General features: G+C 47.0%; 1 protein-coding gene across 8 annotated transcripts in view; it reads left to right on the top strand.

The window, feature by feature from the left end:
* The window catches only part of RALGPS1 (Ral GEF with PH domain and SH3 binding motif 1), a 312,153-nt gene that overhangs the window by 251,529 nt on the left and 41,284 nt on the right, over window positions 1–19,340 (top strand). For 6 of the 8 annotated variants that reach the window (XM_075185799.1, XM_075185803.1, XM_075185804.1 and 3 more), the window contains exons 13-14: window positions 15,668–15,794; window positions 19,069–19,220. The exons of the other annotated variants lie outside the window; for them this stretch is intronic. In XM_075185799.1, coding sequence (XP_075041900.1) covers window positions 15,668–15,794; window positions 19,069–19,220 — 279 coding nt within the window. The remainder of the gene's footprint in view (window positions 1–15,667; window positions 15,795–19,068; window positions 19,221–19,340) is intronic. 8 annotated transcript variants of the gene reach the window in all.

Genomic DNA, 19,340 nt, shown 5'->3' on the forward strand with positions numbered 1-19,340 from the left:
TAGATAATTCTGTATTGTGCAGGGAATGTGGAGAGCGATACTATTATTGTTGAGTGTTTGTGCCCCATTCTTGCGGGCAACAGATTTAAAATATTTTTTAAAAATGAAAAAAATATTTAAATACATTTAAACATTTAAAAAATAAATTGCAGTCAGTTCATCGAGTGGATGGGGTAGCAGTGGTCACGGAGACGGACCTGTCCTAATGAGGAGATTTGCATGTCCCCGCCCACCTAGCAGGAGAATTCCTGGTTTTCCAGGAGTCGTTATTCCAGAGTCTCACAAATCCTGGGTCACTGGGTCTATGTGTGTCACATTGTATTCACATTTGCTATGCAAGTAAGTCGATGCTAGTGTTTTCTGTTATCAGCCATTCAGATAAGGAGAGTCCAATGTCAGTGGGGTTATTGTCAGGAAGTCTGAAGTGTGTAGGAAAATACCCCCCCCCCCTTCAAATCACAACTTTACCTGAATTTCTTACTTGTATATCTGCAAATATAACAGCAGTTCTGTTATCGCTTCTCGGCCTTTTGGCTAAGATCAAGTGCAGTTGTGGCAGAGCTGCACTTGGTCCTCTGGCCAGGGGCTGGGATTGCTGCTTTGAAAGCCTGGGACAAATGTGCCTCTGGGAGTGGCGACCCCGGGGGTGCCAAAAAATCACAGGTCAGTAGCACCTTGAAATAGATACAATGTGATTATGTTGGCACCCACGCACTTTTGACCACTTTCTTTTAAGCACTCGCTCTATTCTTTGCCCCGGCCTTATGGCTGGGCGAGAAAATTTTTATACCAAGCCCAGCCATTGGGCTGGGGCCGTATCCACTCGGCACTATTTATTTTTCTCCACGTTTGTCACTTTTTCTTTTGTGTTCACGTTTCTGGATTTTATTGGGTACGGGTAGGGCCTTTTGGGCTCCTGTCCCCGAGACGATCTAGGGGAGGTTGTGTGGCCATTAGGCTCCGGCCTCCCTGAACACCCACGTTGGTCCTCCCCTTAGGGGGTGGACTAGTTGTTAAGCCCTGGGTGAAGCTTCGGTGGATCCCAGGGGCTAAAGGGACCCCCCTAGCCTCGCAGCGAAGGGGGTCTGAAGACCCTTGCCCCCTAAGGGACCTTTTTGGTTCCGGGGGTCGGGGACCAGGGCCCTTTCTTTTTAAAGAAGGGGCCAGTACCGTACCCCTTGTGCACTTTTTTATGGTTTTACACCTTTTTTGGGCACTTTGGGTTTTTGATTGCACGTTCCCAGGCTTTCAATAAAAAAAAAAAAAAAAAGCAGTTCTGTTATATTATTATTATGTCCAGACTGCTATAAATATGGTGTTACTCTGCATCACCAGTATGGTGGACGTCAGAGCTGGGGGGCTCTGCATCACCTGTATGGTGGACGTCAGAGCGGGGGCTCTGCATCACCTGTATGGTGGACGTCAGAGCGGGGGCTCTGCATCACCTGTATGGTGGACGTCAGAGCGGGGGGCTCTGCACACCTGTATGGTGGACGTCAGAGCGGGGGGCTCTGCACACCTGTATGGTGGACGTCAGAGCGGGCGGGTCTGCATGCTATGCTGGGCGTCGGAGCGGGGGGCTCTACATCACCTGTATGGTGGGCGTCAGAGCGGGCGGGTCTGCATGCCATGCTGGGCGTCAGAGCGGGGGGCTCTGCATCACCTGTATGGTGGGCGTCAGAGCGGGCGGGTCTGCATGCTATGCTGGGCGTCGGAGCGGGGGGCTCTACATCACCTGTATGGTGGGCGTCAGAGCGGGCGGGTCTGCATGCCATGCTGGGCGTCAGAGCGGGGGGCTCTGCATCACCTGTATGGTGGGCGTCAGAGCGGGCGGGTCTGCATGCTATGCTGGGCGTCGGAGCGGGGGGCTCTACATCACCTGTATGGTGGGCGTCAGAGCGGGCGGGTCTGCATGCCATGCTGGGCGTCAGAGCGGGGGGCTCTGCATCACCTGTATGGTGGGCGTCAGAGTGGGGGAGTCTGCATGCCACGCTGGGCGTCGGAGCTGGGGCTCTGCATGTCATGCTGGGCGTCGGAGCTGGGGCTCTGCATGTCATGCTGGGCGTCAGAGCTGGGGGGCTCTGCATGCCATGCTGGGCGTCAGAGCGGGGGGCTCTGCATTGCATGCTGGGCGTCAGAGCGGGGGGCTCTGCATTGCATGCTGGGCGTCAGAGCGGGGGGCTCTGCATTGCATGCTGGGCGTCAGAGCGGGGGGCTCTGCATTGCATGCTGGGCGTCAGAGCGGGGGGCTCTGCATTGCATGCTGGGCGTCAGAGCTGGGGGGCTCTGCATGCCATGCTGGGCGTCAGAGCTGGGGGGCTCTGCATTACATGCTGGGCGTCAGAGCTGGGGGGCTCTGCATTGCATGCTGGGCATCAGAGCGGGGGGCTCTGCTTTGCATGCTGGGCATCAGAGCGGAGGGCTCTGCATTGCATGCTGGGCGTCAGAGCGGGGGGCTCTGCATTGCATGTTGGGCGTCAGAGCGGGGGGCTCTGCTGGGCGTCAGAGTGGGGGGCTCTGCATTGCATGCTGGACGTCAGAGCGGGGGGCTCTGCACAACTGTATGGTGGACGTCAGAGCGGGGGGATCTGCATGCTATGCTGGGCGTCAGAGCGGGGGGCTCTGCATCACCTGTATGGTGGGCGTCAGAGCGGGCGGGTCTGCATGCTATGCTGGGCGTCGGAGCGGGGGGCTCTACATCACCTGTATGGTGGGCGTCAGAGCGGGTGGGTCTGCATGCCATGCTGGGCGTCAGAGCGGGGGGCTCTGCATCACCTGTATGGTGGGCGTCAGAGCTGGGGGGCTCTGCATGCCATGCTGGGCGTCAGAGCTGGGGGGCTCTGCATTACATGCTGGGCGTCAGAGCTGGGGGGCTCTGCATTGCATGCTGGGCATCAGAGCGGGGGGCTCTGCTTTGCATGCTGGGCATCAGAGCGGAGGGCTCTGCATTGCATGCTGGGCGTCAGAGCGGGGGGCTCTGCATTGCATGTTGGGCGTCAGAGCGGGGGGCTCTGCTGGGCGTCAGAGTGGGGGGCTCTGCATTGCATGCTGGGCGTCAGAGCGGGGGTCTCTGCATTGCATGCTGGGCGTCAGAGCGGGGGGCTCTGCATTGCATGCTGGGCGTCAGAGCGGGGGGCTCTGCATTGCATGCTGGGCGTCAGAGCGGAGGGCTCTGCATTGCATGCTGGGCGTCAGAGCGGAGGGCTCTGCATTGCATGCTGGGCGTCAGAGCGGAGGGCTCTGCATTGCATGCTGGGCGTCAGAGCGGAGGGCTCTGCATTGCATGCTGGGCGTCAGAGCGGAGGGCTCTGCATTGCATGCTGGGCGTCAGAGCGGAGGGCTCTGCATTGCATGCTGGGCGTCAGAGCGGAGGGCTCTGCTGGGCGTCAGAGGGGGGGGCTCTGCATTGCATGCTGGGTGTCAGAGCGGAGGGCTCTGCATTGCATGCTGGGCGTCAGAGCGGAGGGCTCTGCTGGGCGTCAGAGGGGGGGGCTCTGCATTGCATGCTGGGTGTCAGAGCGGAGGGCTCTGCATTGCATGCTGGGTGTCAGAGCGGGGGGCTCTGCATTGCATGTTTTTAATGATATATGTTTATTGCACAATACATGTCAATATAGTTTTCTGGTGGTATTTTACTCTAAAGAGGACATACTTGTGCTTCATTCACAGATATAAGTAGTGAAATTCCTCACTGTCATCAGTGAAATCATTTATGATGGTTTTTTCTATTTTGACAGTTACTCAAAGCTGGTGTTTAACAAGCAGGATTAATTCTATAGAGGAGAGGTCCGTGTTTGAGGGTCAATATTTGTGCAAATGTTCAACACAAGCTGACTATAGTTTCTGTTACAAAAGCAGCATTAATCTTGTCAAAATTGTATTGACCCCATAGACCCGGCAGACAATAACCATCTTAGAGAACTATTTTGTGACTCTTGGTGTAATAGGTTCTGACAGCAGCGCTGGGCATGTAATAAATCACACGTTCCGCTCCTCTGACAGCGGCTTAACCTCATAATCCCAATCTTGATTAGCCAAATTCTAAAATATATTCCCACAAATTTCTATTCTGTGTCTGTGATCAGACACCTGCTGGACAGTGGGAGATTAGAATGATCGTTACCAGGTGTCCGATGAGAAACACTTTCCATAGAGATCAATGTTCTGTTTAATATCCTGTCCAGATCCCCTCCAATATAATTGTCTCCTATGTGCTGGGCTGTATTCAGTTATAACGGCCGATTAAAATCATAACGCAGGTTGCGGATTAAAACAGAGCACAGAACTTGAGCAGAGTTGTGACTGTATTCATATACAAGCGGATCTCAAGATGTCTTTTGATTTGAATCTGGGTGTAAGCAGGCTCTGCCTAAATGGTAGAGAAACCCAGGACTGGAATCTCCCACATCAGCCTTGGTACGCCCTTACTGTACGTTGCCTGCATTCATCCTCCACCTTCCTCTTCTGTTCTGCCCTTCAAGTCGTAGGCAGTCGTGTCATTTGTGTTCGTTGAATTGCATGTTCATTGGCATAAGATCCGTTTCTGAACATACACAGAGTTATTTCACGCAAGATACGGAAAACAAAGGAACTTACACCCGCATGTAAATCCATGTTATTGTTTGTGCGTGTGGTAGACTATAACCTCCGCTGTGGAGAGGGGCTGGTTAAAACTAAGCACTCTCTGTAAAGCGTTGCATAATATTTTGCAGATTATAAAGACAAACGTCAATAATAATGTATCTAACCGTGTACAAAATAGGGAACAAAGTTTCTGGACCGAAGAGCTTGCCATCAATCATAGTGGAGGTTTTTTTTCTACAATTTTGTTTATAAAACATTATTGTACTTATTTATGTAGGCAAGTCACTAAGCTATTTATGAACGCCATGTATAGAATCATAGATTATTGTAATAATGAAAGCGATCCCCCCCCCCCCCCCCCCTCTCATACTGTAACCTAACTTTTTAAAGTGGTGTGCAGCCGGCAATGTCTGGTTACCCTCCGGAGGCCCCAACTCTGCTTCCAAAAAAAGGTCACTGAGAGCGCAGCAGGAATCTGGCAGGGCTGAGGGCATCACAGGACCCTCCCCAAAATTTTGCTGTGCTCTGTTCCGCCCCCGCTGATGTACTCATCGAATCTGTGCGAAATACCCCTTTAAATGTATTATTTATATATATATATATATATATATATATAGCGCCTCTAATTCCGCAGCTCTGTACAGAGAACTCGCTCACATCCATTCCGGCCCCATTGGAGCTTACAGTCTAAATTCCCTAACACATACACAGACAGACTAGGGTAAATTTGTTAGCAGCCAATTAATCTACTAAGTTGTTTTTGGAGTGTGGGAGGAAACCGGAGCACCCAGGGGAAACCCGCGCAATCACAGGGAGAACATACAAACTCCACACAGATAAGGCCATGGTTGGAATTGTTCCCATGACCCTAGGTATCATCGATGTTTCCACTTAGGGAATGGTGTTCGGATTTTCTTCTATAGAAATTAACTATACAGAGATGAACAGCATGGCCGCCCATGAACTTACTTTATACGTTGTTATCCATAAAAAGAAATGAATGCTCAGAACACAGGGATATATAAACCTCTCGGACATAAAGCTTATGGATATGTGCAGCCCCAGTTTCCTGGAAGCTGTACTGGATCTTGGCTCCGATCCGCAGTGCGATCCTGGAAGACTTGTTGGTTACGTTTTCTGGCTCATACAAGGTGTCGGTGACTGTGGGGCTAGTAATAGGGTAAAGCAGGAACAAGATGAGGTCATTCCTCAAACAGGCTCCTGCAAGTCCACAGATGTGACACGCTCCCCGTAGGTTGGGGCTGACTGTACAAATTTTGGGGGCCTCTGGCTTCTACTACAGCCAAATAAATCCCTGTGGCTGATTATAAAAGCTCAGGCAATTCAATATATTTGTGACACAAAGGGGCACATTTATCATTAATCGGCAAAAGTGAGAAATAGTTATCAATCCTTATCGCATAAATAAGAATTGAACTATTTCTCACATTTATTAAAAAGGGATCACAGATACAGCAGTTCCGAAAAACTGCTGTTTCTGTGATAGAAAAAATCACACTTACCCCCCTCTTCGGACGCGCTGTCTCGGGATCTCCTCTTCTTCCTTCAATTGCGCATGTGCAGTGCACATGCGCACAAAGTCCCCACTCTGTCTCTGCAACTATCGTTGCAGAGAGAGCGCACTGAGTGACAGGGAGGGATCATGTGATCCCTCCACACATGTGCTGTCCAGCTCTACTCTTCGGAGCAGAGCTGACAGCAGTGAATTTCTTCAATTAGGATGATGTACGCCAGCTTCAGCTGGTACATTATCAAGACAAGTTCCCGGGAAAAAAAAATTCGGGACTTGTTAGATTGCGCCCAGGAGCAGTCACCATTCTGTTGAATGGTGACTGCTCGCAAAAACGATCAGGAGTGCAAAGCACCAGATATCCATGATATCTGCTGCGATGCCCCCTTAATAAATTTGCGGAGGGCACATCGGGACTTTAATTCCACAATAGTGCACTACCGTGATTTGTTAAATATGCCCCAAAAGGTCAAAACTGAGGGAAGTTTTGTTGCATGGAGGCTTGGAGCCCAGTGATGAGGCAGCTGCCGGCTGCGTAGCAGGAGATGGGTGTAACTATGTCCTACAAGACAATCGGTCCATAGGATATAGCACCACAATCATTGGTTATAGGAAAGGAGAAGAAAATCATCCGCTGAAGGGTGTTCCTTCAATGAGGCAAACGTAGATATTGCACTTATAGGGTATATATACTGTATTATAAACAGTACATTACAAATCCCCTGGTACAATGGGTACGCTATCATTATAAGCCCATACACCTATGTCACTCATTATGCAGAGTTCCAGTGGGAACACAATAACCTAAATAGTAAATAGTGACAATACAACAAATTCATAATTTTGGATTCTGTTGCACCCCGACAAACTGAATCTAAACCCTAAATTGCTTCTTAAAAGGAAAGGATGACTTCACCCACAATTAGCAATGTTGTTTTTCGGTGGAGTTCATTAAGATCAGATAAAATGATCTTGTTCTTTCCAGAAAGTTCTTAAATAACCTGCGACCGGCTGAGGTTGATCACCGAAAGGGCTTGTTCGTTGATTATAAAGCTGATCGGTGGGTGATCCTCACTGTTATAATGAGGCCTGCTCACTCTGTGTTATAGTGCATGACATCAGACCGCCATAAATTGTCAGATATATGGCCAGAGAAGGCGACGGCGCAGACATGGCGGGAGTTCTCTCTGTCTCGGGTAACACTAATAGTTTGCTTTGTAATAGGATTATTGTCTTGCATGACTTTAGGCATCCATTTAGCTGCTATTATCTAATGCAGCCAGCATGTCGCTCCCATTTCACAGTCAATTTAGTTGTTAAAATACTCTGAGTGATGTGGTCCGACCAGCTTTAGACCCCGACAGTTGACCATTTGTACACTTATTTTATTGCCATTTTTTTGGGAGCTGGTAAAATTGTCATTTTAGTGCCGTAGAACAATAAGAGACTTGTGTGATAAGAGAACAGAAAACCCCACATACATTAACAGAGACGAAGCTCTCTAATGTGCTCATTGTACCAGAGGACCTGAACTTGGGAACAAAGATACCGTAAATGGGTGATTAACGATCCTGTTACTATGTCTTGTTTAATCTCAAATAATCTGTAAATTAACCTGAATCAGTAGATATTTATATAGAAATATGGGAAGCAGCTATTGTGAATAACTTCAGATTATCTCTGTTCCTAAACTGCTCTGAAAATGTTTGTTGTAATAGGAAAAAGTGTCCCGTTAGCAAAACGTGAATAAGGAGAGGACTCTGTTCTACAGGGAGGTCTGTAAATAAACAGTGTCTGAGGCTAAAGACTGTGGTTCTTGTCTGACATTTCTGTAAATATCGCTGCCATTGGTTGACGAGTAAGGTCTGACATTGAATGCAGCCGTAGAGCCACGCTATCAGTACCGAGAACGCAGCCGTAGAGCCACGCTATCAGTACCGAGAACGCAGCCGTAGAGCCACGCTATCAGTACCGAGAACGCAGCCGTAGAGCCACGCTATCAGTACCGAGAACGCAGCCGTAGAGCCACGCTATCAGTACCGAGAACGCAGCCGTAGAGCCACGCTATCAGCACCGAGAACGCAGCCGTAGAGCCACGCTATCAGTACCGAGAACGCAGCCGTAGAGCCACGCTATCAGTACCGAGAACGCAGCCGTAGAGCCACGCTATCAGTACCAGTGACCGAGAACGCAGCCGTAGAGTCACGCTATCAGTACCGAGAACGCAGCCGTAGAGCCACGCTATCAGTACCGAGAACGCAGCCGTAGAGCCACGCTATCAGTACCGAGAACGCAGCCGTAGAGCTACGCTATCAGCACCGAGAACGCAGCCGTAGAGCCACGCTATCAGCACCGAGAACGCAGCCGTAGAGCCACGCTATCAGCACCGAGAACGCAGCCGTAGAGCCACGCTATCAGTACCGAGAACGCAGCCGTAGAGCCACGCTATCAGCACCGAGAACGCAGCCGTAGTGCCACGCTATCAGTACCAGTGACCGAGAACGCAGCCGTAGTGCCACGCTATCAGTACCGAGAACGCAGCCGTAGAGCCACGCTATCAGTACCGAGAACGCAGCCGTAGAGCCACGCTATCAGTACCGAGAACGCAGCCGTAGAGCCACGCTATCAGTACCGAGAACGCAGCCGTAGAGCCACGCTATCAGTACCGAGAACGCAGCCGTAGAGCCACGCTATCAGTACCGAGAACGCAGCCGTAGAGCCACGCTATCAGTACCGAGAACGCAGCCGTAGAGCCACGCTATCAGTACCGAGAACGCAGCCGTAGAGCCACGCTATCAGTACCGAGAACGCAGCCGTAGAGCCACGCTATCAGTACCGAGAACGCAGGGGTAGAGCCACGCTATCAGTACCGAGAACGCAGCCGTAGAGCCACGCTAACAGTACCGAGAACGCAGCCGTAGAGCCTCGCTATCAGTACCAGTGACTGAGAACGCAGCCGTAGTGCCACGCTATCAGTACCGAGAACGCAGCCGTAGAGCCACGCTATCAGTACCGAGAACGCAGCCGTAGAGCCACGCTATCAGTACCGAGAACGCAGCCGTAGAGCCACGCTATCAGTACCGAGAACGCAGCCGTAGAGCCACGCTATCAGTACCGAGAACGCAGCCGTAGAGCCACGCTATCAGTACCGAGAACGCAGCCGTAGAGCCACGCTATCAGTACCGAGAACGCAGCCGTAGAGCCACGCTATCAGTACCGAGAACGCAGCCGTAGAGCTACGCTATCAGTACCGAGAACGCAGCCGTAGAGCTACGCTATCAGCACCGAGAACGCAGCCGTAGTGCCACGCTATCAGTACCGAGAACGCAGCCGTAGAGCCACGCTATCAGTACCAGTGACCGAGAACGCAGCCGTAGAGCCACGCTATCAGTACCGAGAACGCAGCCGTAGAGCCACGCTATCGGTACCGAGAACGCAGCCGTAGAGCCACGCTATCAGTACCGAGAACGCAGCCGTAGTGCCACGCTATCAGTACCGGGAACGCAGCCGTAGAGCCACGCTATCAGTACCGAGAACGCAGGGGTAGAGCCACGCTATCAGTACCGAGAACGCAGGGGTAGAGCCACGCTATCAGTACCGAGAACGCAGCCGTAGAGCCACGCTATCAGTACCGAGAACGCAGGGGTAGAGCCACGCTATCAGTACCGAGAACGCAGCCGTAGAGCCACGCTAACAGTACCGAGAACGCAGCCGTAGAGCCTCGCTATCAGTACCAGTGACTGAGAACGCAGCCGTAGTGCCACGCTATCAGTACTGAGAACGCAGCCGTAGTGCCACGCTATCAGTACCGAGAATGCAGCCGTAGTGCCACGCTATCAGTACCGAGAACGCAGCCGTAGTGCCACGCTATCAGTACCGGGAACGCAGCCGTAGAGCCACGCTATCAGTACCGAGAACGCAGGGGTAGAGCCACGCTATCAGTACCGAGAACGCAGCCGTAGTGCCACGCTATCAGTACCGAGAACGCAGGGGTAGAGCCACGCTATCAGTACCGAGAACGCAGCCGTAGAGCCACGATATCAGTACCGAGAACGCAGCCGTAGAGCCACGCTATCAGTACCGAGAACGCAGCCGTAGTGCCACGCTATCAGTACCGAGAACGCAGCCGTAGTGCCCCGCGAGTATGTTACTGTAGCAGTGGAACTACAAGTACTTTTACAGCAGGTTTTAACCAAATACTGAACCAAATCTAATTTGTGTTACTGGAAGAGTCCTAAATAATGAATCTCATTTGTCATTTTAAATCCTGAATGCAATAACTGTGCACTAAAATCACAGGGCAATCAAGATTTTAATTTGTTTGGCTGAATACCAAGGAGTTGGCTGTACAGCGACCCTCATCCAGGATCACTGCAGTCTCATTACAGATCAGCAGAGCTACAGAGGCCTATTTGTCAGTTTCCACCAATATTTATCAGCACTCTTCGCTATTACTTTTCACAGCTCTTTATTGTTTTTCTTTAATGCAACAGAGTAAGACCTGTCTTCCTGACCTATCTCAGCGCATACAAGGGTATAACGTCTGGCAATGCACATAGGACGACTACAGCAATTGTCGCTGGGATACTAGATGGCAACATATTTGAGGTGAAAGTGCCGACTCTTAATAGCTGGATTGGTGCGGGAGGAGGTGGGCGAGTTCCTCCCTGGGATAAATGGGAGGGCTGTAACTGCGCTGGGCGATTCTCCTCCAAGGGGCCCTTTCTTCTTAGGGGTGATCGGGCGTGGAAGGAGGCGCCCGGAAGGGGTGGTCAAGTACTTGAAAATATTTTTAGAAAAAGCAGAACCTTTTTGCCGCTTGATAAATTGGCGCATTTCATCATCCCCGTAGAGATCGATGGGGACGGTGTATTCGGCGTTAAATGTTTGAACACTGGAGGAGTCTGTGATTTCCCTGGTGTTGGATATTTGATAAATAAGACTTTGTCCGGAGAAACCTGACGTTGTTGCTGGAGTTAAAGCTTAAAACACCCAGGCCCCATAGTCTCTCTGTCACAGAATGATAGAATGTGTTTTAGAGGCGCCCAGCTTGCGGCCTGCTATGCTCCATGTACGTCCCATCATCCTGATTCTGTTGTGTGTGCTTCCTACTCTCCCGCAATGTCCAGGAGACCCATATTTTGGGGAATCCTCTCAGTCTCCCACCCTCCTGAGCCCACTTCACTTTAGTCTTAAGTAGGCGACGCTGGGCCATGACCCGATTTGATGCGACATGACAAGATTTGCATTGCTGTGCAGTGGGAGGGATTGTGCCATCATGCGCCCCGTACATCCGTGGACCCCCGGGAGGGTATTGACAGGACTGTCAGAACAACCTTTTTATAAGTAATTATATATATAAAAAAAAAAAATACATAATTAAAACAGAAATATTCCAATTAGGTTTTGTTTAATGATAAATAATTAGGGGTTGGCGAGTGTAACAAGATCAATTGTTTCTTGAAAATTACATTGTTTTGCTTCAGACTTTTAAACATTTTTTTAGTTCTTGTCTCATTTTGTTTCTCAGTCCTGCAGTCATGTCTTTGGGGTAATCTTTTATAGACTTCCACCCTTCGGCCGACTTAATTTCACACGTGTGTAGTCAGTAGCGTGTTGGAAGCATGCAGTAACTAATCCCAGCTTCCTGCATGTTAATCTGCCCCTGTGTGATTTCCTCTGCGCCGACAGGTTAATGTGACAGGATGACGTCCTTAACTCCAGTGTGACTCCAGCGTCCCCATGTATGGAGCACATTTATGGCTCTATGTCCCTGTTACCGTGGCAGAATGGGTCGTGTTTGTTCTGATCGCCATTATAATAATGTTCTTATCGTTGCAATTTCCACTTGTAGTTATTTTAAAATATCCAAAGTAATAAGGGTTACTCATGGCTGCGGCGGTCCTGTTCAGCTGGACGGAGCGTGTGTGGGGGTTCGGCCCATGCGTAGAGCTGGTAGCTTGGCCTGAGCTCCGCGGAGCTCTGTAAATGTGTCATGTATAGACTGAGCCTGTCCGTCACCACTGATGGAAGCTGAGGCAGAATAAGTGAGGTTTGGGTGAGATACGATGGGTCCATCACTGACATTACATTCAGGTGCAAACAATCACCAATTGGCTTTTATCTGTCAAGGACACGGTACACAATGAAACAAGTGTTTATTGGTTGCTGTACTTGGTACAGTTATCAGGGACATTTGCCCGTCAAAATTCAGTCCAATAATTTTCAATATAATCCAACTTTACATCAAAATGAATCTTTTTCTGCACATTCGTAGTTGCCTGCAGGACTCTCACTTCCAGACTGTAGACATCGCAGGTGCAGTTAGTATCATCATGTGCCTAACGCTGCCCACCTCGTCTTTCTACAGCTTGGCATGGTTGGCCAACCCTCCTGGTAGCAGCGGGGGATGGTGCAGCCCATTAGATTGTAAGCTCCCCTGTTTCCTTCTCCGTTCCCACCTTGTCCTTATACCATGCTCTGTACCTCACCTATTAGGCTTCATTATTGCATTGATGCGTCTTGATCTAAATTTTGCTGTTGCTTGTTTCATGTACAGTACTCTATTCCCCCCTGTACGGTGCTGCAGAATTTTGTGGCCCCCTATAAATAAACAATAATAACATTTGATGCAATTCTCTCCATCTATTCCTTTTCTGGAATTTATATTTATTAGACAGAATTATTTATTGTAGTGCAGGGAGCTTTGTGTTTCCAATGGGGATTTGCGCAGTAGAGATTTGTACGGTTGATTTACACACTAGGGATTTGTAGAGTAGATTTGCACAGTAGAGATCTGTAAAGTAGATTTGTGCAGTAGGGATTCGTAGAGTAGGGATTTGTGCAGTAGAGATTTGTACGTAGATTTGCATAGTAGGGATTTGTGCAGTAGAGATTTGTACATAGATTTACACACTAGGGATTTGTAGAGTAGATTTGCACAGTAGAGATCTGTAAAGTAGATTTGTGCAGTAGGGATTCGTAGAGTAGGGATTTGTGCAGTAGAGATTTGTACGTAGATTTACACACTAGGGATTTGTAGAGTAGGGATTTGTATTTACTGATACAGGATTGGTGGCTGCTTTATGACAATTTTGCCCTTTGGATAGAGGAATCTAAATATATATTTATAAATAAAATGCTAACCATTCCCAATCATTCCTTGTGATTACTTCCAGTGGGTGCAGCATGTGCTTCCAGCATCAGATATGATACATTTTGGGGAAGGAAGATGTAGCTATTGTGACTTTTATGTTTGACATTGATCCAGGGTGACTCACACAAGTGTGAGACTCAGCTCAGACTGAGGCCAATATTGTGCTGTAATTCTGCTGATCACAACGTACGGTGACCACTTCCTTCATGGACCGTCTCTCTCAGGGTGGTCTCGTACGGGGGGGAGCGGGAGCCGGTCCTGGGAATAGACTTGAAGATGTGGCACATTCCCTTTGGTCTAACCATGGGATCCTTTCACATTTCAAAAATGATTTACTTTACTTTATTTATTGTAGTTCTTTATAGAAGAAAATAAAAAACAGTTGTCCAAAGGAGGGGAAAAAACCCCCACAGACAACCCCCCCCATAGCTACGACCCACTGACACAGCGACTAGAATCAGCAGTGCTCGCCAGTCAGTCACTCCCGGCTGTGGTCATTATCATCAGAGAGTGTATTATACAGATTATATTTAATTACATGGTGAACAAGTGTTTGTGGAATCTTTTACTGAAGTTTGTGTGTGAAACATTTTTATTTTTTTTCATGCAGTTCTGATTTTCGGACCCTCAAAGGGGCGTGGCTTTGTTTAAAGGTGGGCATGGTTGGGTGGATTAGGGTGTCTTTGAATGAAATGGGGGCTTGCCTTGTCCAGATGAAGGAGGGGCTTATTGTGTCTTACATTTGCCTGGGGAAATATTAATAAACCTTAACCAAGCAGTACTTGAGGGGGAAACAGAAACGTTTATTTAAATGAAAGGGGTGGAAGGTTATATGGCACTTGCACAGTACAACTTCCCATCCCCTGGGGGGGGTGTCTGCTGCACCTTGCTGTGTGCTGGGCGGACGATTGACGTGCAGTGGTGTAAATCCTGGGTATTTTACAAGGCGTGCAAGCGGAGCAGAGATAAAATTGAATTTACTTTCTGTATGTTTCCATGTTTTCCTTTATCATGTACCTAAAATACAACTAAATTTACCTCTATGTACTATATGTTCCATGTTGGCTGTTGATGTATAAACCTCTTGCAAGGGATGAATGAATGTGATAAGGTTTTTTTTTTATATATAATTTGATGGGGCTGGTACAATTTGTAGTACACACTTCACCTTTTGTAGATCTAGGGCCTGATTCATTAGTGATCTTATCTTGTGCAAAAGTTAAGATGCTTATTTTAAGAAGAAACGGGGAGATAAGAGTGAAGTTAAGATGGATTTTCATCTTAACTTAAGAAGCAAAATCCACTGCGTAAGTGAAGAATTTCTTATCTCCCTTTTCTGAGTATGCACAGAGTGAATTTGCTTAAGATAAGCAAGAAACGGCAGATAAGATCACTAATGAATTAGGACCCTACATTTCATGTGATGCTCAGTCAGTCACCTGTCGCTAATGTATCTTTCCTTGTATCTGGTATCCTAAATAAAGTGCAGTACGTACTACTTATAGCACCCTCAGTTGTAGCATATTGTATTAAGGTGGGGGGAGGTTTACCCCTCAGTGATTGTCAGTGGGTCAAAAGACTCTTTGTGTCTTGCAGACAAGTTGCATTAAACTAAAAAAAGAAAAATAGCAAAAAAACAAAACCATATTGTAGAGTTACTCGGCCGACGGGAGGACCCTTGTATCAGTTATTTTATTTTAAACTACATACAACTATTAACATTTCTGTCATTTGGTAAAGTCTGTCCAGTTCCATCTCTGTCTGTTACAGGGTAAATATTTGGAACTCTATTGAACTAAAATGTAGAATTACAGTTGTGTAATGAGAATGAGGATTGTGGGTTGGTACAATCAGCCGTAGATGAAATTGGTTGGGCTTCAAGTTAGAGAGATGAAAGTTCCTCCACCTGTCTGATAGTCTCTTACGTGTGATATATAATGTATAATGTATACAGCCTCTGAACGTATATAGTCTATTTAATCTTTTTATTTATCTATATTATTTGTTTCATTCAAGGTTACAAAATGATACAACACGGTTTAACAAACTGCAGTATGTAAAGGAGATCTATCATCCTACATTAAAGTGTAAAACTTTATGTATTGGAACATTGTAATTTACTTTGCTAGAAGCAGAGCCGTAGGATGTTCTTTCTTTGTACTATTAGTAACAGCAGTGACTCAGGACATAAAAATCAGTATAACCAAGATAAAAATACACAAAATAAAAGTATTTATTTATAGGTAAACTCATTGCAATGCTCCAGTATATTTTTGTGCAACCTATTAATGTCTCTAAGGCCACCCGTGCCGCTGCATTGTAGGGTTAGCGACGCATAACCTCTGGTAGCAGAGGATGATATCAGTGTTACAGTATCAGTTGATCTTTGTCGTCAGGTCCCTCCGAGATGACGGCTACAATGAGGTACAGCAGACGACCGACGTGTCCAGATGCATCGGTGGCCACCAATCTCCCAACCCCTCCTGTCTCCAGGCATAGGAAGAGCCGCAGCTTAGGAAACAAGTGAGGCCATGTATAGAATGTATCACTAGTACAGCGTCTGTTCTCTCCTTACCAAGACATTAAGGCTCATTTACAACCCGCAAAATGTCAGGGGACACGCACTTCTCTGGTTAGCTCACTTCCTGGCCTTTGGAAAAGCCCCGGTAAAATCAATCTGCACTTAGCTTTGTGGTTTGGCGAACAATCCGGAAAATGTATTTGCTGCAACATTTTTACTGTTCTCACAAAGTCCAAACTGTTAATAACTTTAATCTTAAATTTGTCTTGAGAGTGAGAGGACACCGGGACTGTCTGTATTACATGTGTCCTGAGAGTGAGGGGACACCGGGACTGTCTGTATTACATGTGTCCTGAGAGTGAGGGGACACCGGGACTGTCTGTATTACATGTGTCCTGAGAGTGAGGGGACACCGGGACTGTCTGTATTACATGTGTCCTGAGAGTGAGGGGACACCTGGACTGTCTGTATTACATGTGTCCTGAGAGTGAGGGGACACCGGGACTGTCTGTATTACATGTGTCCTGAGAGTGAGAGGACACCGGGACTGTTTGTATTACATGTGTCCTGAGAGTGAGAGGACACCGGGACTGTCTGTATTACATGTGTCCTGAGAGTGAGAGGACACCGGGACTGTCTGTATTACATGTGTCCTGAGAGTGAGAGGACACCGGGACTGTCTGTATTACATGTGTCCTGAGAGTGAGGGGACACCTGGACTGTCTGTATTACATGTGTCCTGAGAGTGAGGGGACACCTGGACTGTCTGTATTACATGTGTCCTGAGAGTGAGGGGACACCGGGACTGTCTGTATTACATGTGTCCTGAGAGTGAGGGGACACCTGGACTGTCTGTATTACATGTGTCCTGAGAGTGAGGGGACACCTGGACTGTCTGTATTACATGTGTCCTGAGAGTGAGAGGACACCGGGACTGTTTGTATTAGATGCGGCTCATTTCTATGCTTGAAGCATTTTGTCATATTGGTTAGAGAGCGTCTAGAAATGCATTTTCCTTTAGCAGAGCCGCTGGAATACGTCCCATTATCAGTATGGGAGGGGCCCCAATCTCTGACACAGAAGTCTTGTGCCCACCCACAGAGCAGACAGTGCCCCTGGATTTTATTTAGCCGTTGTGAAACTAGCCTCTTCTGCGCACTCCGTAAGGCACATCTCCTCCTCCCAACTTCTCCCATTGGCCAGTGTACCAACGCAAATCGTTATTTTGCCCTGCAACTCTAAGCTCTTTCCCGTATACAGTGCTGACAAAGGGGCGTCTGACATCACAATACAGCATTTGCGCTGTGGTATTGTACTTTTGCACGGTTGTAAATGACCCTTACTGTTCTGTCTTTTACCTGTACTAAATTCAGGGAAACAGTATTACATGTTTTATATACTATATCTGACTAAATAGAATTTAACTTTATAATTCATTTTCATTTGGAGGAAACATAGTGTAACATTAAGTAATAATATATAATTTATCCAATGTTATGAGGCTCCTTCTCTTTAGTATTTTTGTTAGTCTTTCCTGCTGGTGTTACTGTTGCCGTCTATAAAGAGGTTTAGTTTGTAGTCAAATCTTTTCCATAGACTACAACATAGTAGCAGAAGCTTCATAAGAAAACATTACTTGGCCAATTCGGTTATCCAGAAGGTTCTGTAGTAAGCTCGCGCCTACATCCCACGGTCACACAGCTGCCAGGTTACTATGGAATCTTGCACCTATAACCCAAGTCACGGTATTTGGGGATGTTGGAAAGCAAATTCCCAGAGCCTCATCTACAAACATTGCTTCCAGAGGTCGTAACCTACAGCAACCAATCACAGAGGAGCTTCTATCTGTCTAGGGCATTTTACACAATGAAAGCAGATTTCTGATTAGTTGCTCTGGCCATTGTTTGTATATAATTTTCTCTGCCTTTAACAGTATATTAAATCATTACCAAGTTTATTAGGAACTTCAGTCAACTTCATGTGTCCAGTGAAGGGAACTTGTACCTGAAAAGCTTCTAATGATTTTATATGTAAATCCCTTGTGTATTTCTGATATATATATATATATCTTCCAGCCAGAGAGGCAGCAGTAATACTAGTTAAAGAAGGTGTTCATAATAATCAGAATTGTTGCAGAATAACGTCCACTCAAACTAAATCCCATCCCCAACTAGTAGAATGGCAGAGACCCTACACTGACCCATTAGAGAGGAACAGAGATCTCCCCTAAGCAGCAGGATCCCCCGTCGCTTAATCCCAGAAAAGTCATTAAAAAAATCTTTGCCATAAATATAAAATCACACAACTAAACCTAGTACATATGTACAAATGTGCACAAAAGACAGATCCGGTTTAAATTATCTAATTATCCCCACAACAAAAATCACTTTGAAAAAGCAATAAATTGTGTGAGAGGAACAAAGCCGTCAGCGCCCTCCTCCATCATGTCCTATTATCCCCCTCAGTCACCAGATGTCAGGAAGAGGCGGCTGAGGCACAGCAGGAGCGGGCTGTGTGGAACCGACTCATTCCAGAAATAACTATTCCGCCATAGGCCCTATGTATACGGTGTGAGTTTAATGCTCCGTAAATAATGAACTCGCTGGGTAATGTAAAAAGAGACATATTTATTTGTTTTTAAGAAAAACATTTCTATTGGATAGACAGAAATATTCCGTATAACAAGGGCACGGACAATAGTAAGGAAGTTTTCTGAAAGTCACTTTTAGGTTTCAAAATCCGCCAAAGCTATTAGTGATCAGCCAGATCTTTATTTTATAAAAGTGGAGAATAATATGGTAATGTGTAAAATTGTCTCTATCCTTTTATATATATAATTGGTGATAAGAAGTTCTAAACCCCTTGTTATTAGTGGGAGTCCCGGTGTCACCTGGATAACGGCCCCTAATGGAAGGAACGTGACCAGGTATTTGTAAAAGTAAATAAAAGGATAATAAAAATGTGAAAAATTAAATCCTACTTTTGTTAGGCTATATATATAGGCGTTCTATTCTCCATAAAGTACATATACCGTAGGATAAATTAATTGGGATGTACTTATCTACCTAGCATTATCCATTGGTTAGCTACACTTTCAAGTAGAGTGTATCTAACATGTACCTGAACTTCATGAGTTGAGTACAGTATATATTTATTTATTTTGGAATGATACCCCCCTTCAGCTTTGACATTTAAGTTACACATGAACGTTTTGCTCACTCACTGCTCATGAACACGTGTGGAATGAATGGCATTTCTCTCTCCCCATCTATCCAGTGTTATGTGTCAGTTCAGTGTTGTTGAAAGTAAGAGTGCAACATTTCCATCAGAGAAACAGCGCCACCTGCTGGATGATAGTGTCCTAGAATCCCAGAGCCCTGCCAGGACCAGCGCCCAGCCCTCTGCCTTTACCAACGGGATCGCCGTAGGTAAGTGCCACCTTTCTAATGTCTTCTACGGGAAGCTTCTCATTTCTCTGGCATTTTACAGCTCTCTCATCTCTCTATGATTTATGCAGCATTAATTAATCCATGACACAAGCTTTATAA

Source organism: Mixophyes fleayi, chromosome 9 (assembly GCF_038048845.1).
Source record: "Mixophyes fleayi isolate aMixFle1 chromosome 9, aMixFle1.hap1, whole genome shotgun sequence".
Lineage (NCBI taxonomy): Eukaryota > Metazoa > Chordata > Amphibia > Anura > Limnodynastidae > Mixophyes > Mixophyes fleayi.